Source organism: Pseudochaenichthys georgianus, chromosome 6, assembly GCF_902827115.2.
Source record: "Pseudochaenichthys georgianus chromosome 6, fPseGeo1.2, whole genome shotgun sequence".
NCBI lineage: Eukaryota > Metazoa > Chordata > Actinopteri > Perciformes > Channichthyidae > Pseudochaenichthys > Pseudochaenichthys georgianus.
In genome coordinates, this window is record NC_047508.1 from 27,056,132 (window position 1) to 27,079,405 (window position 23,274).

Genomic DNA, 23,274 nt, shown 5'->3' on the forward strand with positions numbered 1-23,274 from the left:
CTCATGGAGTATTCATCTAAAAGGACAATAATGAATGCCCCTGTGAAGCCCCTGTGGGTCCATCAGTAGAGAGGGGGTGGCTGTTCTGTCTGTGCTGCATTGGCTCCAGTGATTGCATTGATTACAGTAACTCAGGGCACCTGGGTCTGGTGTCCTGCAGCTATTTGAAGCCTCTCTGCTCCTCTCTGTTCTCGCTCTGCTTTCCCCTGCAGACACCTGGGTTTTGGTTGAGTATGAAGTACGGGTTGCTCCACTTTGTTGCACTCTATGAATTTGGCTAATTTGAGTGACTTTCTTTAATAAACATATTTTTCTACCCGTTGACATGTTATGTCTCCTTTTTGTTGCGGCCTTTTGAGCCAGGTCGCAACAAATGGGGGGCTCGTCCAACGGGTTATTTGTTTAAAAAATGTGTGTAGTGCTCAGAGCACATGGTGGCATTGAGCAGCTGATTCATTGTTGTGGTCCAGCTGTGTGCTGGCTTGTCGCTGCTATTCGGGGGACACATCATGTCTTTTGGGTTTCAGGAAGCTGTAGTGTTTGACATGTCGTCAGGTTTTGTGTGCCAATCAGAAGGTAAGATGTTGCTGTTTGTTACGCTTTTGTAAAAGAGATATTCCCCGCTAGGCTTAAGTGGCGTTTCCCCTTGGGTTGCGTCTGTTTTTTTTTGTTTTCATAGTGTTGTGGCGACATGGTTAGTGTCAGCTGTTTTCGGACAGCTGTCTCGGGGGCACGTCCGTGTGAGTTCTTGGTGTTACCTGCGTGCAGGTCGCTCCATAACTCCGCCGGGTTCCAGTGCGTAATTACTAGGGGTGTTGAAAATAATCGTTTGTACGATGCATTGCGATGCGGACGTGGACGATTCGGTCTCGATGCAGTGACGGAAGATAATCGGTTATAGAGTAGTAACGTTGCTTCCTGATTTTCCGGCCGCGGCTTTACTATAACGTTTTTTCTGTCACTTTAATATCAAATCGGTCGGTGACGCAGAGATCAGGGAACAGACGTGACAGCGGAGCAGCAACACGGAGCAGTCTGCTTTATCCACCAACACAAGAACACCAGTCCAGAACCGACAGCAGAAGGACCCGCTCTCAATCACTCCGTGTCAGCCGCAGCGACACGGAGTGTGACAGGGATTTATGTTTTTCAAAAATAATCGCGTTACAATCATGTCAGGTTTTTGGTGGATTTAATTAAGTCTTGGATTGCAAAGTATGAATGTCCTCTAGCAATTTTCAGACGATATATACGTGTGTAAAGTTTGTGAAGGCAGGAGGAAAAAAGCTTCCGCGATCACCGTCTCCTCTCCGTTCCTCCAAGCCCCGCCCTGAAAATAATGAGTGACATGCTGATAGTGACCCGATAGAAACTTTATTATTCACTTAATCACTGAGATATAATGAAGCTAATTTAATCTCATACATTCATGGGATTTATGTAACAGTAAGACAGAGAATGTAAGTGTGCACCCACATGCACTATTTTTGTTTGTATATGCTGTTGTAAATACTCCTGTTGTCTGCTGTGTTCAGACTCAAGTCCTGTGTGTGATGCCTCATTCAGGACATTCAGTGTCCTTTCTTAACAGAAGACTGTTGCTAGAAGCTGCAGCTAGACTGCAGAAGCATTAGCTTTTTGTTTTTGAGGATGGAACAACTTCACACACGGAGGCTAGACCTATACAATTCATTTATTTTGGTTTATAAATTAATGTCAAGATATTTATGTTATTGATTTCTGAAGCACTTTCTAAATAATAAAAAGAGAGTTCATATGTATTTACTGCATGTATGCATTGATGAAAAATAAGCCATGTGCAGTAATATAGAAAATTGAGGATGCAACGCATTGGTATGAATCGTGATGCACCGTGATGCACCGGGATATCGAACCGAATCGAATCGTTGACAGGATAATCGTAATCGAATCGAATCGTGAGACCAGTGAAGATGCACAGCCCTAGTAATTACCCACCGCAAGCCACACGAAGACTAGGTGAGATTAGGAAGATTTTGTTTAGGCAGTTAGGGGGAAGTTATCTGTTGGGTTAATCTTATGCCCATGCGTGTTGGCAGTTTAATACTTTGCTTTCTGATTGGCTATTATGACTTCTTTGTCAGCGTTTGTGGATGCGCCCTCAGTGTCTTTCTTAGATGATTGCCAGAAGCCGCAGTTGGTCGAAATAGCAGAGCACTATGACATTGCTGTTGTGGGGAGCAAGCGGAAACATGACATTAAAACTGTCATTGTGTCATCTTTGTTTGAGCAGGGGGTGTTGCAGAAGAGTGAGTCTGGTGCGGCAGGGTTCGTGCCGGTAGTGGTTCAGACAGCTGGTTTGACGTTCGAGCAGCAAAAGAAGCTTTTGGCCATGCAGTTTGATCAGGAGAGATTGCAGTTGGAGAAGTTGCAGTTGGAGTTGAGGTTGGAGCAGGAGAAGTTGCAGTTGGAGATAAGGGGTCAGCAGCGGGAGGTAGAGAAGCGTTTAGAGGTGGAGAAGATGCTGGAGGTGGAAAGGATGAAATGTGAGGTGGAACATGCTAGATTACGGCTGATGGGAGAGGGCAAGTTTTCTCCAGGGGAGGATGGTGGTGATAGGTCGGCATCAGGCAGTGGCGATATCATTTCTTACTTGCGATTAGTGCCAAAGTTCAATGAGCGTGACCCGGACATTTTTTTCACTCTATTTGAACGCATAGCAGAGGCAAGAAACTGGTCAGATTCGGACAGAGTGCTGTTACTTCAGTGTGTACTCACTGGACGAGCACAGGAAGCCTATTCAGCTGTTTGTGGCGAAAAGGCTTTGGACTATGATAGAGTAAAATCAGCGGTGTTGAAGTCTTACGAACTGGTTCCTGAAGCGTATCGTCAAAGGTTCAGAAGTTGGGTCAAGGGAGATAAGCAGACACATGTGGAGTTTATCCGTGATTTAACTTCTCATTTTCAGCGGTGGTGCACGGCAGCAAAGGTTGCAAGTTTTGACGGTCTTTGTGAGCTCATTGTCTTGGAACAATTTAAAGACATTCTCCCTCAGCGTGTGGCCACTTATGTGAATGAACCGAAACCTTCCACCGCATTTAGAGCTGCTGAATTAGCAGACGATTTTGTGCTGACACATAAGGGCAGTTTTACTGAGAAGTATTCTAGGGGTGATTGGAAACGTGGAGAAGACAATGGCTATGCCCGCGGTGGTGCAAAGTTTTCACCAGGCTCCTCCCGTAGATTTGTAGGTACAGGGCGACCCGAGGGGGCCAAAGTGGACCTATGTCATTATTGCAGAGGAGAGGGTCATTGGAAGGAGCAGTGTCCGTTGCTGGAAACTAAGGGGAAGCCTCGTTTGTCACCACATGCTCCAGCCATGTGTTCTGCCGTGTTGGATAAAAAACCGTTAGGTGTAGGCTCGGGCATGGTGCCTGATAAGAAGCCGGTTTGTGCTGACCCGGATGCGGGTTCTGGTTTTGAGCCGTTCATCACTGAAGCTGTTGTATCAGTAGTCTGTAGTGACAAATATGTGCCGATTAAGGTGTTGCGTGATACAGCGGCTAGATACTCATTCATTGATGAGTCAGTGTTGCCTTTTTCGTCAGAGACAGAAACGGGGGATTTTGTGACGTCATAGAGTAGTGCTGGATTGTGAGCTGGTACGGGGAGTTGTGTCTATCGGCGTGCGTCCCGCGTTGCCACTTGATGGGATACATATGATTTTGGGCAACGATCTCGCTGTGTGGGCTGATGTGCCACCGCCTGTGGTGGTTTCCAGGCCGGTGGCATCTGGGGAGCCAGATGAGAGTGGTTTGCAATTTCCAAGTATGTCTCCAGTTTATACTATTACGCGTGTGCAGAGCCGTAGGATGCCCACTGACCTACCTGTTTCGGAGTCTGGAAAAAGTGGTCGAGCATGGTCCTTTGACTTTGAGATCGAGACAAAGAAGAAGGAGAAGAAAGAGAGGAAACCCCGCAAAGCGAAGGAGAGGAGGCCGAAGGAGAGGAGGCCGAAGGAGAGGAGGCCAAAGAAGAGAAGGCCGTGCTGTGGCTCAACGCCAGCCAACCCAAGGAGGAGTGGGACATAAAGGCAGTGGAGGCGAAGAAGCAGTACGAAATCGCAAGGCAAGAGTTCGAAGACAGCGGCGGAGGAGGAGCGTCCTCCAGTCCTAAGAAGGAAAGTAATAAAGCTGGAGTTAAGAAGAAGGATGTTCGATTGTCGTGGACCCCTTTGGGGCCCCGTCTTAAGGGGGGGGCTGTGATGCCCCTGTGGGTCCATCAGTAGAGAGGGGGTGGCTGTTCTGTCTGTGCTGCATTGGCTCCAGTGATTGCATTGATTACAGTAACTCAGGGCACCTGGGTCTGGTGTCCTGCAGCTATTTGAAGCCTCTCTGCTCCTCTCTGTTCTCGCTCTGCTTTCCCCTGCAGACACCTGGGTTTTGGTTGAGTATGAAGTACGGGTTTTCTCAGTTGCTCCACTTTGTTGCACTCTATGAATTTGGCTAATTTGAATGACTTTCTTTAAACATATTTTTCTACCCGTTGACATGTTGTGTCTCCTTTTTGTTGTGGCCTTTTGAGCCAGGTCGCAACACCCACTCTAAAACATCTTGGAACATCCATCTGCAGCTTCATTTACTTTATATTTGTACTGGAGCACTATGAAAAGCATTGTATATTAAACACACATTTTTACTTATCAATAAGTATACAACTTAATTATATGTAAATCTTTGTTTGACATATTGGTTGCAGCTTACAGTATCTATGTTTTGATAGTTTGTCAGCTCAGCTTTGTGCATGGCATGGTGGGCCCACACACTCACAGGTGAGATGTAGTAATAGGATACGCACACGCACGCACGCGCACACACACACACACACGCGCACACACACTTATAAGCATACATGTGCGCACACAAGGTAGGTATAATCCCGCTGTGTGTCCATTTGTATGAAGGTCATTTTGGGTTAATGAATTCTGAAAACTAATAAGTACGATCACATTCAAGCTCAGTGACAACAGACAGTGGAAAGAGCCATGGCTGATCCATAGATCTGTTTACCTGATTAATAATGCAATCAGGATCAATTACCAGCATTAAGCCAGATTAAAAGAATAGTCTGCTCCAGTGGGATCTGTCCGCATGATAATACAGGAGGACAGGTCTCAGAAAAAGAAAAAAAGAATATGTAACACCACATCTAACATTGACCCATTGCATTTTTATGTTTGGAAAAATCTTCGGCTGGTTGTATTTGAGTTCCCCAAAGCACATTCCTATCAGCTACCCTGTGAAGACATCAACCTTGAGTTGATTATCTCACCTCGATGTGGTATGTCGAGCCGGAGGTGAAGTCAGTGAGCAGGGTCTCTGGGATGTCCAGGTACTTGGTCACCTGTGTGAATGTGGGGTCGGGGTAGGGACACACCTCCTTGTACCTGCAGAGAGAAATCAGTTTTCACGATCATCATCTCCCAACTCACATTTTACCACACAGTACCAGGCTGGTTAAAGTACTCCAAATCTTAATTTGGATTTAAGTAAATTTGGCTAAGAAGAACAATAACTCAAGTACAGTATTTAAAAAAAAAAAAAAAAAAAAAAAAAAAAAAAAAACACTTATGGTACTTGTTACTTAGTATTGCTATGTTATGTTACCATACTCTATTATATTCAGAGGGGTATGAGAGGGCAATTCTATTATAAATATAATTAGCTTTTAAAACCTGAATATTGTCTGCTGAAATTAATGTCTCTCATTGGGTTATTTTAGAAAAAAATGTTTAAGTCTTTAATGGGTTATTTTCGTATTAAATGAAGACTTAAAAAGGAGAAATAGTGTGTAATTCACATAGATACCTAAATGTACATAGAAAGTAAGAGCAAATAAGTTATATATTACAAATTATTTATATTTTACAACACTATGATATGTTTTTATATAATTAAATATCTTTAAATTGTCTTTAACTACATTTATGTTTTCATGATCTCATGATGACTCAGCACCTGATTGGCATTTGCAAAGACAATTGTGCTGCCTTAGACAAAGACAACAAAGGTTTCCTGTATTGTGAATTTCAGAATCACAGCCTATGTATATGGACCCATGGTAATAGAGCATTCATTGTATTCAAGCCAAGTCTTGAATTACAGTTTTCCAAGTAGACAACAAAGAATTACCTTATGATGTATCCGTCAATATTATTGCCATTAGATGGCGTTGTCCAGGAGAGAAGAATACCATTAGATCCTACGGCCTCTCCTTCTAGGCCAAAAGGTGGTCCAGCAACTACAGGAAGAGAAGGGAAGTGTGTGGAGGAGAGAAGAGTCTCATATTTACTCTACAGTATTTAATATCATAAATCGGGCAAGCATCTAATATTGATATATTGTGTTACATAACTACTGTATATCAAAACTAAATTGAACACAATATCCAGGTAACTTGAAGAATAGTGTTGTTGTCTGTCGGGGACTTATCTTCAAAGGGTTAGTGTGTGTGTGTGTGTGTGTGTGTGTGTGTGTGTGTGTGTGTGTGTGTGTGTGTTTTTAAGGCTGAACTCTAATGAATAAGGCCTCACACAGCAGTGGCATTTCACTGACATTCACTGCAGACACATTCATTCTGCGGTTCAAAAGCTCTGGCTTAAATTACCTAAGTAGAATTACACAGGGAATTGAGTATAAACCCCCCCACCCCTGACACACATACAAAGACACACACACTGTGCTGACTCCTTTCCCTCAGCAAGTGTGTATGTGCTATACAAGAACCGATTTGTACAGCAGAGGGCAGACGAGAACTTGATGGCACTTGAACTTCATCCCAAATTGCTCCTGTGGGGATTGTCCACAGTACCGAATGTATGCAAGTCGCTTTGGATAAAAGCGTCTAACAAATTACATGTAATGTAATCGTACAACAGCATCGTAGCATCAACAGCGCGCACGTCTTACCGCTCTCGTTGGTGTTGATCATGCGACTGACTCCGGGGCTGATGTTGGAGGAGGAGGATGCTGAGACCGTTACACTGTACTGTGTCCCCGGACTGACATTCACCACATCGGCCTGTGTAAACACACATTTAGGAATAAATTGTCAATCAAGAATTCTTCCATTAACACCCTCGTCATGATTTAAAAGAATGTTAATTAAAGAATTAATGTTTTTTTTAAAGTGTACATTGCTCTATAACTATATAAGAGAATGGAGAAAATGTCCTCCCACAATTTCATAAAGCCTCAAATGTTGCTTGTTTATTGACTTGTTTTTGGCAAAAGTCACATTCCCAGATATTTAATTTGGTATCATATCAACATATCGGAAAGCAGAACATTTTCATAATTGTGAAGTTGGAAATAGAGAATTTTAGTAAGTATTTGTTAGAGAAAAAAAGTTTCTGTAAATAAAAGCAAGAAAAATCAAAACAATTCCTATAAAAACCTCAACAGCCTTCTGTTATTGTATTTCATCATGTAGACTACTGAAGAATCATCACAAAAATGTAAAGCGAAACCTTGAATCTTCAGCCATCTGCATCAATATAAAGGTGAGTGGTTGTAAATGGATGACAGCTTGTTTCTGCTAGCTTGTTTATATATTTATGTGTCTGGGTGACAGAAAACAGTTCTGCAGTCTTTTTGCTTTAGTGTGTGTTTCAACCAACATTTGCTCCTGTGATATCAGTATGTGGGGTGGTGATGAATCACACTAATAACTTATGTTACCAACTGGAAATATAAACAAACATTTTACAGTCTGTTAGTGTTAATATTATCTTCAGTATATTGGCATATAAACACCTATGTCCACAGCAATGCCATATATTGAGTGTTGAATTCTTACCTGTGAGTGTACCTGTCCCAGGCAGAGTGTGAGCAGCAGGATGAGAGAGGAGAAGGCCATGCTGGGTAGCAGAGTTAGCTTTAGTTTAGACACAGCAGGTTAGAGGCCTCGCCAGGAAACATGCATCCAGTGTTAGTGCTTGATGGTTAGCAGTGATCTACAAGTAATCCACGGAGGTAAACAGGAATAACTCCAGGTTTAGGAGCCGGTTAGTGACATGAGTAAAGATCACAGGGTTAGTTATCCAGACATCGGAAATAAACAGCTCTTGGTCTTGAGGTATTCCAAAAGTTGTTTTGGCTAACCAGGGAAGGCAGAGGGTCCTCTCATTAGCACAAGGCTAACGTTCTCCCTCTTGTCTCTCTCTCCGGGGAGAGCTGCTTAAGCAAATGAATGATTCAGGGTTGAGCTCATGAGGCCAATTCAATAAATAATGAGATCTATTACTCAACTGTGTGCCTCTGTGTGTGTGCTGTGTAAGGTTACATTTTGGGGGGTATCGGACACCTGGCAGCAGGTAGGAGACAGCAAGGGGTGGGATTTGGTTGAATGGGAGGAATGATAATGCATGCATGTTTGAGTGGTTATGTATTTTGTGCATTTAGAATCATAACTCAGCTGCAAGTCAAGAGCAAGACAATGCTAGGCTCCTCCAAGGTCTTGGTATTCACACAAACTGTACTGTCCTGTTGTCTAAATGTTGACAATGACTTTATTTGGTGATGAACTAAATACAAATTAAATAAATTTCAACTACACAGTGTGTTTTATTGAGTGTGTACCTCAATATATCCGTCATGTGCAGGGTGCACTGTGACTTTTCCATGGTTCGGTAGAAGGGTGACTTGGTAGTGATCCACACACCCCGCCGCCTGCTCCCAGCGAAGCGAAAATGCATGTGCCAACACATTCATGATACGCACTCCTCGCACAGGGGCTGGCACTCATGGAAGACAGTAAAGGGAGAAATGGAGTCAGACACGTGAGACAGTTTCAGTAATTTAGTGAAAAGGCAATCAGGGTTGGAGATTATGTTGTGTTGCAGCCCCTCATGTTTTCATCTACCTGTGGTCACAGTCAGAAAGACAGCGCTCCCTGCTTTCACCCCTCTCACTCTCTCAGCGCTCACGTTGTAGCTGCAGCCGCCCGCCAGACCTGTAAACACGGCAACCCGCTTCTCCCTGGGCACGGTGAGTGTGTTTGTGACTGACGTGTTGACCACAGTGACTCTGTGAAAGTCAAACTCTCCTACAGCACTGTCCCAGCTCACAGAGACAGAGGAGGAGTTCATGTTTTCTACATGAAGGGCGCATAATCCTGCTGGGCCTGGAAACAAATATTTGTTTTATTTACAACTTTTTCAGTTTTCATCTCTTAGGCCACATTTAATGTCTTTGTCTGTGTCGCTAGGGCTTTATGTTCTAACTGAGGAATCACCAAAAGCGTTCTGTAATGCTGCACAGATTTAAGGCCTGTCTGTTTTCGTGTGTGTGTACCTGCATGCATGAGTATGTCTTACGTGTGCTGAACTCTCGGAGGACGGGCTGACTGGTTTCTGAGCCCAGCACGCTCTGAATGCTGACACCATAGTCTGATCCCGGGATCAAATCCCTGATCTCATAACATGTTCCCAGGACAAGCACCTCAATCCAAGACTTCCTGTCCACAGACCGCAGGCCAAAAACAAGCTGAGAAATACAAAAATAAATCCCTTTTGAGGCCTTACAAATCATCATTCAAGTTTCAATTACACTTTTTTGTTCTTCAATCTTGTATATATCGAATAATGTTTCTAGTTTATTTCTGTGGGTATATAATGTGCTTGGTCATTCTCCCTGGTCGGGGCTCTACAGAGGTCATACATCTTTAAAGGGCTGGTAACTAAATATGTGGTGTGTCGACAAAAGGTTGCTAAGTAACCAACAGGTGAGTGCAGTGCAGGCCCTGACGCAAGAGGCCTCATTTGTCCTTGAACAAAAAAAAAATGTGTTTGTAAGACAAATGACAAGGACTTCTTGAAAGTTATAATGTGTACCAAAATATAATGCCCATCTCTCCTTCTGTGATTAATAAGGTGCAGCAGTTTTATCTCACCGTGTACCCCTCCACCTGTCCTGGTGGTGCTCTCCAGGTGACAAACACAGACGTCACTACCTGCTCTGAAAGAACCACATCCTGCGGCATCCCTGGATCTGGAGACCATATTCCCATTAGCATGTGCCAGTAAGTACAGACTCATAATCATCGTTTGTATCTCTAGGTAATAAATACATACATATACACATGTGATAACAAGCGTGGGAGTGAACTTTTTACGTATAGGTTCACTTTAAACCGGCATGGGAAAGAAACTGAAAACAGACATTAGACCCATATGCTCAACAGCTTGTGCTATAATTTCTATTCTGACAATGATTTATTTCGAACTACAATCTTACTTGGTTTCTCAAGGTTTATATGGCATTCATTAACTACCTTTACAAACCATTTAAAATCTTACCTTCTTCCTCCATTATGCATTTTATGTTGTATTCACATTCTCACTATCATTTCACACACAAATGTGGGCACACACACAACCTATATTTGGTGTCAGTTACTGTATGTTTTGAAACTTTGAAACGTACAAGTATGGAGGATCATAGTGGCAGGTTTACTCCTTCTTCCCCCGCTGGTGCTTGTCACTTCAATTGTATATTGGCTTCCGTAAGCGAGGCCTTCGAAGCTGTATGACCTGAGAACACACAGTCAGTGTTTTAAAGCACAAGCTTTGAGTAAACCATGTTGCACTCAGCAGCAGATCTTATTATAAAATAAAATGTGGACATTCTACTCTCATGAAATTGTAATAATTTGTGCACTGGCTGACAAGATTGAGACTGACCCGGCCTTTTGATGAGGGATGATCAGCTCTTGGCTGGATGTTCTGTTTTTGATTGACAGGATGAGTCCGCTTGCAACTCCCCTGATATTACTCCAACGAATGCATACGGATGATGTTGTTTTATTGACAAGAGACAACTCCACTGGGTTAGGAGCTGTTGAATAAAAAACACCACACAAAGTTAGTGAATTAAACAGAAATATCAGTGTGTGTGTGTGTGTGTGTGTGTGTGTGTGTGTGTGTGTGTGTGTGTGTGTGTGTGTGTGTGTGTGTGTGTGTGTGTGTGTGTGTGTGTGTGTGTGTGCATACCTGCAATGATTTTGATGGTGACAGGGGAACTATCTGTAAAGGAATCCTTCTCTGTTCGTACTGCAAAGTGGTAGAGCACGCCTGGAGTCAGAGTAGAAAAGGTTGCACTCTGATTGAACACCTTCTGCACCTTTAGCACAAAAATAAAAATACCAGGAAGCCTTGTTATCTTCCTTAAAGTAACAGCATACGTTGGCAGGAAGAGGGATGTTTGACGAAATAAAATCATAGAGGACAACATGTTTTTGTTTGTTTACCTTGTGTGAATGGTGACAGTTGAAGCAGGTAACCTCGTAGCTGTGAGCCTGTCCTTCTGCCTGATCCCAGAGCAGCTGAATGGATGAGTCTGTCACCACACCTTCCTTCACTCTGATTGGAGGAGCCAGACCTAAAATCACAAACCACATCCCACCCATGTTGTACTTACTCCTCCAATTCTTTTTTCAGCCAATAACACATAGACATAGAATATACAGATGACTAGCCCATGTATGTTCATTGGAATAATTTGACATATTATTTTAATTTTGTATTTGAATGCCTCAGTTATGTAAAATAAGATTTTTGATGTATTCAAAATAAACATAACATATTCATAGATTTGTTTGATTAGAATATCATCTTAAACTATTATACATTAAAAATGTAAATTCTATTTCTTGAACAATAAAGAAAAACTAGAGAATGCAATTCCTGAAGAAATTGCTAGTGGGAATGCTTTATGCTGAAAAGCTGACGCTGAATTGCTATGCTGAAATGTAATGTGAAAGTGAAGAATTTAGATTGAAATTATACATGAACACTGGGGGCTTGAATGTGTGATGAGAGAAGAAAAGAAAGTAAAAAGGCTTGGCAAAGCAGCAGAATGTTTGAACTGCAAACTTTTGAACTAACTTGATGGCAAATGATCTGTCGCCATGGCAACGACATTTGATGACACCCCATAATACGCTTAGATGTGTTGATGGCTGCATCGTTACCAAACCTGTAAAGTTTTGGGCCATTTCGAGCATTTTAACTGAAGTTGTGAGAAAACCGTGTTTCATAGTGAGCATTGTGTTGCCAAGGCAACGGCATTTGAATAAATCTTAAAACTGTCAAATAGATGTCTTCACGGCTGGACTGTTAGCACACATGTGAAGTTTGAGCACTTTTTGACAATTTTCATAGGAGTTATAGCAATATCATGTATTACGGCGAGGGATGCGTTGCCATGGCAACAGCTTTTGAGGAAAACTCACTAATGGCACATAGACATGTTGAAGGCCGGATTATTAACCATTATCTGAAGTCTGCTGCTCTGAGCATGTCAGTTGGAGTTATGATATCTTCGTGTTCCATGACACAGGTGTTTATGTTTGAGCTAATGACGTGCCCAGAGATCAAAGGTTTCCATGGTGATGTGCAGTAATCAGTGAGAGGAGAGCATTTGCATTGTTCTGAATGAGAGATAAACCTCTTATATGTGAAAGTTTTGTTGAAGAACCGTAACATATATCGTATATCGAAGCGTGAGGCATCTCAAGAACTCTGAGCATCTGAAGTGTGCTTTTTGTGTACTTTCGGGTTAATTTTTGGCCTTTTTGGCAGATTAACTAAAGGTGTGCTGCTGTGGTGGGGAAAGATGAGGATGAACTTACAATGGGGTTTAATGGAGACATGTTGAAAGATGTTGTCACTTCATGCCCACAAGAGGCATTTTGTTTAATTTTTTTTTTTTTTTTTTTTTTCAAGCTACGAGATGTTTTCCTACGTTTCTCATGAAAAATTATGTCTCAGGAGTGTAGGGTTTGGGAATTATGGCAGGTTTAAAAAAAGATATGAAGGCGAATTTCAATCTGTCCTCCACTCTAGCTGTGACATCACGCATTCTAGCCTTAACGAGCTGCGCAATACACACTAATGTTAAAATCTGAAGAAGGCCTCTTTACCAAGGTCTGAACAATGTTTAATATCTCTAACAGTATGAATCTGATTTAAAAGTTGTTTAAGATGAATAATGTCAGCAAGATTGCAGGTCTCCCTTGAAAAAGAGATCTATGATCTCAATGGGACCAATCTGGTTAAATAAAGGTTTGAAATGAAAGATGTGTAACATTTTAAAGTTGGAATGAGGTTTCTGAGTGAAAGTATGAAGGAGCAGTTAGCAGTTGAAGTTGCATGAAGAGTATTCAAGTCTGAAGAGTTTCTCCATTAACTTCCATGTTAAAAATGTGATGAATTATGGGATGTATCTCTGGAATTATGAAAGTTATGAATGAGAAAAGTAATAGCAATCGATTCCCGACCGAGCTGAACGTTTTTATGTTTGAACGGAGTTTCTGCGATGTGGAATGTGGGAGAAGAAGAGGTACAAAATAACCCGGCGGAATAATAAAGAATTTCGTGCGCCGAGAACAGATAGTGGGAATGTTATATCAGCATTCCCACTAAAATATACATTTATGTATATCTATATCATTTAAATGAATTAATCTCAAACATGATTGCCACTGACCCCTGGGGGTCCTGGGTCACTTTCATTGGGGATATTCTTAAAACCTCATTCTAATGTATATGCTATTTCAGGACAGTATTGCAGTTAAAATGAAATGTGTTTGTCTACAGTGTTTATTATTGGCCAACACCAAGTCGTATCTTTTAAAGATCTAGAAAGGGTTATTAATGCCTTTGTAACCTCAAGACTGGACTATTGCAACGCTCTGTATGTGGGTATGGACCAGGCCTCAATTAAACGCCTGCAGCTCGTCCAAAACGCAGCTGCACGTCTTCTGACTCGCCACAAAAAGTGTGACCACATCACCCCAATTCTGGCCTCATTGCACTGGCTTCCAATTCGGTTCCGAATTGATTTTAAAATCCTTTTATTTGTTTTCAAAGCCCTAAATGGGCTGGCTCCTGCCTATATAGCCAAACTCCTCCATCGCTACACCCCAGCCAGAGCTTTAAGGTCTGCTGACCAGCTGTTGCTGATAGTGCCCAAGACCAGGCTCAAAACCCAGGGCACCGAGCCTTCGCAGCAGCTGGCCCCAGGCTCTGGAACAGTCTGCCCCTCCATGTGAGGTCGGCCGACACACTAGGGTTTTTTAAATCCTCGCTAAAAACACACTTCTTCTCCCTGGCCTTCTCTGGCCTTCTCAGTCAGAGCGGAGCATGACACCTGACCATTCCCTTTTGTTTTTTATATTTCTGTTGTAAATTATTGTCTTTTATTGTGATTGTAGTAATGTGTTTTTATTACATGTACAGCACTTTGGCTTTTAAATGTGCTATATAAATAAAACTTGATTTGATTTGAAACCTGATTTATAAAAAATGCAAACGTATTTATTAAAAGTTCTAGTTATATAATTATATCAAAACAACATGGTTTGAATAACAAAAAACACCACATACACTTGTTTGAAAAATTAATTCTTCTCCCCAGGCCACCCATTTGAATTTTATTTAGTTGCAAACTAAAAAGCTCAGCCGCATCAATGACACGGCTTGATTTAGGGGATCTTTCTGCATTAAGAAGCACACTGGCTCATAACAAGATTAATATCAAACATACATTCTTACATTGTTTCCCTAGCTTGAGGCCTGACCTAAATGGTGTTTCGCTAACAAAAATCTTAAAAAATTAATACCAAAAAGGCAAACTGTAAAGTGGTACAATATGAGGGTGAATTAATTTTATCTATTTTCTGCAATCTGCAATACATTTAAAAATATATATTTGTTTTTTAAATTACGGCAGTACAATTGTAGCAGTGATGAGAGAAAAGGTGATGAGAGGACTTCTCCAGGTTACAATACAATAACAACGAAGGACTATGTTTTGAGATCATCAAGTAGATATCAGTCCAAATGATTTTTCTGACACCTTCAAGATAGAAGCATTTTAAATGTCTCTGCTGTCATGAACCATGTGCATAAGTATGTGCTACAGTTGTATTAAAAGTGGTTCCTCACTTGTTTTAAAGGGGCGGGAGTAGTAAGGTGGTCCCATCTGTGCTCGGCTTGTGCTGAACACCCTGAGCTGAAGCTCGGAGCCTGGACTGAGGTTGCTCAGGGTTATGATGTGAACTCCAGCAGGGAGGGAGTACCAGTCGCATGCTGTCAGACACAATCCCTCACACATACTGTCACACAATCCTGGACACACACACACTTTGACCCCATCGATCACACCCAGCTGTGGCCGCTGGATGTACAGTTGTGTGGAGTATGTGCCCACAGAAAGAGGGACTGCTACCTGTACTTGCAATGGGTCTACACATAAAGAGAGCGAAACAGATGGAAATATTGTTTACAAAATTACCAGTTTGGTTAAAAGGCAGTTTACACTGTTAAGCACTGGGATAACAATTTGTCAAGTCAGTCAGGAGCCCATTTGTAAATTGCAACGTGTTTTACTTGCTGAAATCATTCCTCATATTCATATAGGTCATGGTGAAAAATACCAAAGTCCACCATGTGTCAATATATTAAAATATGTTAAAATGAGCTTAAGTTTCGAAATTGATAAATTCAAGTTTCATCATGTTTAGTATAATTCCCTCTGTTTGTTACTATGTTTCCACTGCACCTCAACAGGGAAACACTGTCTGGGAAAACACAAAGCTTTCACTTTGGAAAACACCCACTAGCTACCTCAGACTACGGAAGCCTCATTTAGGCTTCAGATAAAGTTTTAAACAAAGTTTTAAATACATTGAAACTGCACAAAGTGACAACTGTGGATTTTAAAGAAATCATTGAATCAACAAAACATGTTTCAATGTACATATGACTATTGAACTATTTATGTATTTCTGTTTCTCTTACCTGTGGTATGTATGGTTTTGGTCATCTCACTCCTGTCCTCACCCCTCAAAGAGACCACTCCCACTTCATAAGTCTGACCTGGAGTAAATGTGCCCAGATTTACGCACACAGTGTCATTCACCCAGTGTGCACCAGGACTGGTCTGGTTCATCCACAGTGAGGTTGGTGGGGAGTCAATCAGCGGTTGCGATGTGATATAATAACGATCTGGTGGGTCATCAGGTGAGCTGGTCCAGCAGACAGTCAAATGTACTGTTCCGCTCAACACAAACAGACCACTAAGGGGCCTCACCGCTAGGAAATGCAAAAGGAAAAAAGCGATATTGTTTTCAAGTAACTTTGGTCAAAGCAATACAGTTTGTAAAACATCTTCAAATAGGATGTTAATATTTTATCCAAATTACAAGTTGCAATAACAGTTAATCAGCAGTTTTTTTTATCTTGAGAGGATGCCACCTCATTGTGGGCACCTTATTTTGAGGTAGGGTTGCCTTCAAGAACTGAAGACCCCAGTCGGGAAAAAAGTTAATTCACTTCACAACAAACAATGTTAGTTGGTATTGTGTTGGGCTGAACCTCTTGAGAATTTCAAATGCGATGATTTTTGATTGATATTGCAATCACAATAACAATATTGGAGGGAATTGTAATATTGTCATTATTATTTATCGAAAAACACCATTAAATGAGAATGGCATGATTTTTCGAGAACAATTACTTCAAGATGTCGGTAGAAAACAATTTTTAGTTTGGGACATCTCTGCAACACCATAATACCTATTGAAGACTGACATACTATATTCAGGGTTCTTAAACCTTTTCCAAAGTAAAATTCAAGCACTTTTCAAGCATTTTCAAGGTGCATTTTCAAGCATCTTACAGCTGTTCTAAATTACATATTTATATACACATACTTATACTCAAATGATTATTTCCCTACCTCACATTAAATCAGATGTTCTTTATGCTATAAACAACCAAGTGTGTGTTTTCGTGATAGCCTTCTACAAGAGGATGAACAATTAAAGAAAAGAAAACTAAGTTTAATATTTCAAAATGAAGTAGACTGGGCATCCCATATAACCTGGCTGAGCCAAATAACTTTTCAATACATTATTGATTACTATTTTTGAGGTACTTTTAGGTTGGCACTGGCAGTAAACATAAGTCAGAGGTAAAAGGTGTACTTCTACTCCACTACATGTATTTAATACAGTTAGTTACTTTACAGATGTGGATAATTGATGTGAAATATAACCAAGTGTTAAATCAGACTTTAGTTCCACCTGGAGTAAATTCACAAGCTACCCTGCAGTATACAAAGTCATGCAAACTAGCTGCACCTTTACCAGCTTTGAGAACACTTTCATGATCAATCATTATAAAACATATCATATATTATTCTGAAATGGACCAATCTGCACAATGACTACTTTTACTGTCGCTACTTTCACTATATTTTGATGAGAATACTTTTCTACTTTCACTTGAGGAACATTTTGAACGCAGGACTTTTACTGTAACAGAGTATTCCTACACTCTGGTACTTCTACTTTTACTCAAGTACAAGATCTGAGTACTTCTACTTTTACTCAAGTACAATATCTGAGTACTTATTCCACCTCTGGTAGCGTATTAGCCTGAATTGTAGCCACAAAATCACGCAGAGCTGCATAAAAATAGACTCACACAAAGGTAACTAATATTTACAAATGTGTACAATGATTTGTCGGTAATGTTGACTACTCAAGACACCTGACTTATACATCTTCAAAGGAAGACTGTGTTCATTCTACAATTACATGATGGAATTAAAGCAAAAATATAGTTTTACTTGTATAATACTTCAAGATTTTATAGAAAAGCCTGTCTCGAAAAGTATCAACCATAGCAACGCGGTCAAATCCTCAGTTTATAATTTATAACAACATAGCCTACTAACAAGCTAAGGTCTAATTACGCAACCAAGTCTCGCGGCATTTCCTGTTATAGTCACGAAATAAATGTAATCTATTGATTCGTGTTTGTTTTCATCTGTTTTTAAATAAACAAAGTATTGGCTTTCAGAATATTAAACTTGTTTTCGGCAAATTCAGATGATAAATACAACGTTGAAGCTTTAAACGGCATAATTACAAGCGGAGAACCGAGTAATTTAACGTCACAGCAAGTATAACAACGGCCGGTGTTTCTTGCACAAACGCAAAATTACACAAACACACACACACTCGCGAGCTTCCCCCAGACCAGTAATACAAACGAAAATGTGTCTTCGGGTCAATGTGACTGATTTCGATAGAGCAAACTACATTTGGTTTAGGCACGAAACATACCAGTAGAAATACATTGCTTTCAAAATCGCTCTGTGTCGAATCAATAGATTATATTTCGTGACTATAACACGAAATGCCGTGAGACTGGGTTGAATTACAACAGTGAGTGCTTCATCCTCTGAACACCACACGATGGCGACTGTAACGCACATAACATAGGTAGGCTCCTCTGAAATGATAGTCCCCTGCAATTATTATTATCCCTCAATCGTGTTCGCTATTCAGCTCGCTAACGCATCGTTATTTTTGCAAACTTTGGAGGAGGCTACTCGTGGGCTTGACCCTCGGCTTAGCCATGGCTTGTATTTGTCTGCTGCTAGCCAACGCTCGTTGAAACTGCAACTTCCTGGTATACTGTCATCTATCACTCTCATCAGAATGCCCAGTTCACACGCAACAAAAACACTTGCCGGTCACGCGCATCGCGCGGGAAGGCCGGAGCGGAGCTGTTTTATGTAAAAGCGAAGCAATTTAGCGCGCTCCGACTTCTTTATTTTCTTTTAATCTAAAAAGCGAAGTAAATGTACAATTTCAAGCACTTTATCCCAAATGCAAGCACTTTTCAAACCTTGAAAACACCTCGTACAATTTCAAGCATTTTCAAGGATTTCCAGCACCCGTACGTAATATTACGGAAAAAAAAACATTTCCAATATTTGTTAACACTAATACATATTGCGATTTTGATCAAAGCAGTCCGATAAAGTGTCAGTTATAAAAGACAAACAATAATGATAACTTGATTCAATTAAATAGCTAGTTTTAGAGTCCTTATAGGCTGCATCACCGTCACGGTTTACTGTTACATGCTTACCAGTCTGCACAGTCACAGGCGCTTGTCCACAGCTCTCTATCCCATACTGGGTGACGGTGTAAACTTCAACTGTGTATTTCCTGTAAGACTCCAGCCCTCCAATCACAGCAGAGTATGACTGTAACCCACCAGTCTCTGATAACTTGGAGATGTTGGTCATTCCAACTATCCTCTTTTGTCCTGAAGACATGTCCACATAGCGCACCAGAAATATCCATCCATCCTTTAATTGTGTATCTGTCAGCATCCAGTGGACACTAATCTGACTGACGGTAACGAGGCCAAAACTGATATTGTGAGGAGGAAGAGGTCCTGTAAGAAAGAGAAAACATAAAGATTTAAAGTACCGTTAGCACAAGATGTGTAACTAATGTGTTATTACGTCAGCAGACTCACTCGTGTGTGCAGTCCGTGTTTGACCCAAGCTCCAGGTTGAGCCGCCAGGATAAGAGGCTCGAAGAGTGAAGGAGTAGACGCTCCCCGGAGACAAACCTGCCACAGTTACCCCTCTGGAGGAGAGGGAGATGGGGACCCTGACAATCTTTTCAACAATCCTCAGGCTCTGTGTCCTCTTTCTGTCCTCTGAATTCCTTATATCATCTTCGTCTTCTTGGTACTGGAGGAATGTCTCGAGAGAGGATATATTTAGAGAGTTTAAGGGTGAGAGGTCACTCCAACGCAGCTCTACCTGTTGCTCTGTCACCTGAAGCAGGTCGAAGGAGAAAGAGGCAGGGACTGGAGGGACTGTGAAAGAGAGAGAAGCAGAGTAACATCATAGCAACTTGGGAAGGACATGATTAATGCTCAATAATTAAATGGTTTGGGTAACTACTAAGTGTTTCGCATTACTTATTTAGCCTGAGATTAAGAAACATCAAGGGTTCAGGGCTGTGACATTGCAAAAGATGCTAACAAATGTTTGATCATTTTAAAAGACTACATTTCTTAAAATGTTTAAATAATGCATGGGCAGTACATTCTGTGGTTAATAGAAGTATATACATCATATATTTACTCTGGTAATGGCAGATGAAGGGTAAGGGGATGTTACAGAAGAAAGGAGTGAGAAAGTATCCCGGCCCTGTGGCATTCCTCTGAAGGGCAAAACAGTCCGTCCGATTGGCCGGCAGTAATGACATCATAGTGTTCGTTAAGTTAAAGGCTGAACCATCAGACCAGCGAGGACGGCCCTCCTCCTGTGGGGGGACAGCAGAAAAACATTAAACGGTATACATGGGACCAGCATTCCCAGCTCACTGTCATTAAAGTGAAAGTATCAAAAATAAAACTCCTCTTTAAGGAGCAACTGCTGCTGTGGTGCTTTTTCTGTTTAGAAAGTAAACTTCTTTGCCAAGAAATCCCCCTGTGGTCTTACTTTCTGTAACAGAAGGATATAACGAAATGTGCGAAGACCGCATTGCAGTCAGCCCGAGAGAAAACTGCTATTTAGTTTAGATATATTTAGTATTCTATTCAATCTGTAAATCCTCCTAAGAGTAATATCATATGTAATACTTTTTACTATAAATATAAAACTCTCCTGACCATTTTCCTAAATATCATAATTTTGCACAATATATCATTTTACATTTCCTTTTTATAAATACCTGTACACAAATATGTAAAATAAGTGATTTTTAGCATCTTAAAAAAACTTTAAAAAAAAAATTAAATACAGTAAATACATATATCACTCTTTTCTCACCAATATCAGGAGTTTTATTTAGTGTTGACAAATTATTTTGTCAAAAAGTTATATTATGGGGCATGGTCATCTCTTTAATCTATTGGTCCTGCAGTCCTCTTTCAATATATCCCTTAATTCCTCAAAGACTATTTTTGCTTGAGTGTGACTGTCTTGCAGGACAGAATAACTGCTGAATTCCTGCAGCCTATAAAAAGGGTGCACTGTTTTACAAGTATTTAACCAACCGTTTTTTTCTGAGGAATACCTTTCTAAATAACTAATTATAAAGTTATTCATAAATATTCATGAGCTACTGCAAATGGGAGTGGAAAGTCACAACAAAAAGTAATTATGCATTATAGCTCACTAACGATCAATGTGGTATGTCTGTATTAAGGCTACCTGCTGGTCATTCAGTCCGGTCCATAGCAGCAGCAGGTTGTTGTCGCTCAGCAGATGGGATGATATAAAAAGCAGATCTTCATCTGTATTTATGTCAGCCAGGTGACTTCCAGCTGCCAGGTTTCTGCAGCTGAGCTGTGCATTGCTCCAGGCCAAACCGGTCCTTCTCACAGCGTAGCAACTTCTCCCATTGGCCAACCAACCAGAGGGGCACTGAGCTGGAGACATTATCATCAAGTATATTTGTCACACAACACTTTGCATTCAGTTTATAGGTTGATATGCAAGTTGTGGTGACATGATCATGGTAAATCAAATGTGTACAATACCTGTTTCCATGCCAATGCTGAGTATCTGGTTGATGGTCATATTAAGGTGTTTGAGGAACGTGGTCACCACAACTTTGGCCTTGAAGCGGGTGCCGGGCTGGAGACCTTTTACCATGTAACCAGAGTCTGATGAGTTTATGTTGAGGAAGTGTTCGACGGGTTTTGTGTGGCTGTTGAACAGACTCAAGGTGGATAAGCTTTGGTGCCTGTGAAGTTTCCACGTCAGGAGAGAAGTGGTAGCCATGGTGTATACATGAAGGGCAGACTGGGGGACTGGAACTGGACACAAATACAGAAAGAAGAGGAGACACGGAGGAGGTTAACATCAAGCAGCATACACCAAACACTAATCGAGTGTGTCATCTTTTCCATATGGACTGTGGTTTTTAGAGTTCAGAAGCACTCACTGAAGTGAAAAGTATTTGCCTGAAGAGTACTAAGATTTCTGCTGGCACTCAGTTTGATGTTATATCCTCTCGGGTCCTCAACTAATTGCAGGGACATTTTGCAGTCAGGGGAGCATGCTGAATGATGAATGGGCTCCACATACACCTGCAGAAATGTGACAAATAATTTAGTTCACAAATAAGTTATAAACTTGTAAAATGAAAACGGATAATAAACCTGCTATTGTGTACTTACCAGCTGGTTCCTTGCAGTCATGCAGGTGACTGTGTAAGTGTCTGGATCTTCAGTGAAAGGGAAGGACTGAAACACAACTTCAACCTCAACAGGGTTTAAATGCTGTTCACAGGTCAGCAAGACCACCTGAAGAGGAGTAACATTTGTTTCAGAAGCCAAATATCCTGTAACTAAATAAACTGCACTCCTAATCCTAAGAAGAAACATAGGAATTGTGGATATTGAATACTCCACAGAACTGGACGTTTAGGCCTTTCTCTTACCTGGCATAAACTAGCAAGTAGCCACAGACGCTCTGTTCCCCCCATTGGAAATGTCACTCCTCATCTCAACCAGCACTCACATCCACCTGGATACAAACGGTCAATATTAGGGAGAGGGACAGTGGGTCCTGGTCGTCCTCTCTGTTTTTGGTAAGTTCATAAAACACTCGCCCTGTGCGGAGACATCGGTTGTGGAAAGTCCCAAAATGTTTGGCTCGCTGACGTACCCCTGGGCGTCAAAAAGTGAACGGCTTGTAACTATTTAAGGCTTAACAAATATGCCTAGTAGTTATTCTTAAACTTTCGGAGAACTCCGATTGTTTTCTAGTTTCGCTTTACGCACAGCGTGGTCTTTGAATTTAGCGCGCACTCAGAGTTCAACGTTCAATGGCTGCTTCCCCCGAGAAGTAAAGCCTTAAGTGAAGGAGGAGAGAGAGAGAGAGAGAGAGAGAGAGAGAGAGAGAGAGAGAGAGAGAGAGAGAGAGAGAGATTGTTGATGTATAATTTGCTCTGGCTCTTTGTTGGGATAAGAGCAATTCACCATGGCAACCTCAGGCACATGGCCACTCCAGAGCTGGGCTCATGAGGAGAGGAGGGGAATGAGGGATGTGGGGCATACTGAGAGGAAGCAAGAGGAATCAGAGATGTGGTGGGGCTTTGTGGTAAACTGAGCTGTGCTCAGAGGGCACCAGCTCAATGCCTCTGGGTGACCCACAACCAGTCACAGCAGACAGGTCTGACATTTTGTTTTCATAACCTCTAAAATAAGCATGGGCTCAAAATTGCTCATGGTTTGGCTCAGGCCTTGGGTGTGGTGGAAGTGCTAGCCCAAGTGGAATGACAGGAATGTGAAAGGGAGAAATGATTGACAGGCAAAGAGCTGAGTCCACTAAGGGGTTCTGTTATGAAGAGGGGACTCCCACACAGCAATAACCTCTTAGAGGGAAACACAAACACATGTCA

The 23,274-nt window shown here is 41.4% G+C and overlaps 1 protein-coding gene across 1 annotated transcript in view; it reads right to left on the bottom strand.

Annotated features, from left to right (window-relative positions):
* The window catches only part of ptprq (protein tyrosine phosphatase receptor type Q), a 46,281-nt gene extending 23,919 nt beyond the window's left edge, over nucleotides 1-22,362 (bottom strand). The window contains exons 1-21 of the mRNA XM_034084527.1: nucleotides 22,312-22,362; nucleotides 22,049-22,174; nucleotides 21,814-21,958; nucleotides 21,407-21,685; nucleotides 21,078-21,295; nucleotides 20,004-20,184; nucleotides 19,385-19,732; nucleotides 18,989-19,300; nucleotides 15,842-16,135; nucleotides 14,987-15,286; nucleotides 11,287-11,417; nucleotides 11,030-11,159; nucleotides 10,721-10,874; nucleotides 10,464-10,570; nucleotides 9,931-10,028; nucleotides 9,356-9,524; nucleotides 8,902-9,162; nucleotides 8,619-8,779; nucleotides 6,948-7,059; nucleotides 6,171-6,279; nucleotides 5,311-5,425 (exon numbers count right to left, since the gene is read on the bottom strand). Coding sequence (XP_033940418.1) covers nucleotides 5,311-5,425; nucleotides 6,171-6,279; nucleotides 6,948-7,059; nucleotides 8,619-8,779; nucleotides 8,902-9,162; nucleotides 9,356-9,524; nucleotides 9,931-10,028; nucleotides 10,464-10,570; nucleotides 10,721-10,874; nucleotides 11,030-11,159; nucleotides 11,287-11,417; nucleotides 14,987-15,286; nucleotides 15,842-16,135; nucleotides 18,989-19,300; nucleotides 19,385-19,732; nucleotides 20,004-20,184; nucleotides 21,078-21,295; nucleotides 21,407-21,685; nucleotides 21,814-21,958; nucleotides 22,049-22,174; nucleotides 22,312-22,356 — 3,795 coding nt within the window. The 5' untranslated portion in view covers nucleotides 22,357-22,362. The remainder of the gene's footprint in view (nucleotides 1-5,310; nucleotides 5,426-6,170; nucleotides 6,280-6,947; nucleotides 7,060-8,618; nucleotides 8,780-8,901; nucleotides 9,163-9,355; nucleotides 9,525-9,930; nucleotides 10,029-10,463; nucleotides 10,571-10,720; nucleotides 10,875-11,029; nucleotides 11,160-11,286; nucleotides 11,418-14,986; nucleotides 15,287-15,841; nucleotides 16,136-18,988; nucleotides 19,301-19,384; nucleotides 19,733-20,003; nucleotides 20,185-21,077; nucleotides 21,296-21,406; nucleotides 21,686-21,813; nucleotides 21,959-22,048; nucleotides 22,175-22,311) is intronic.
* Nucleotides 22,363-23,274: the final 912 nt, after the last annotated feature.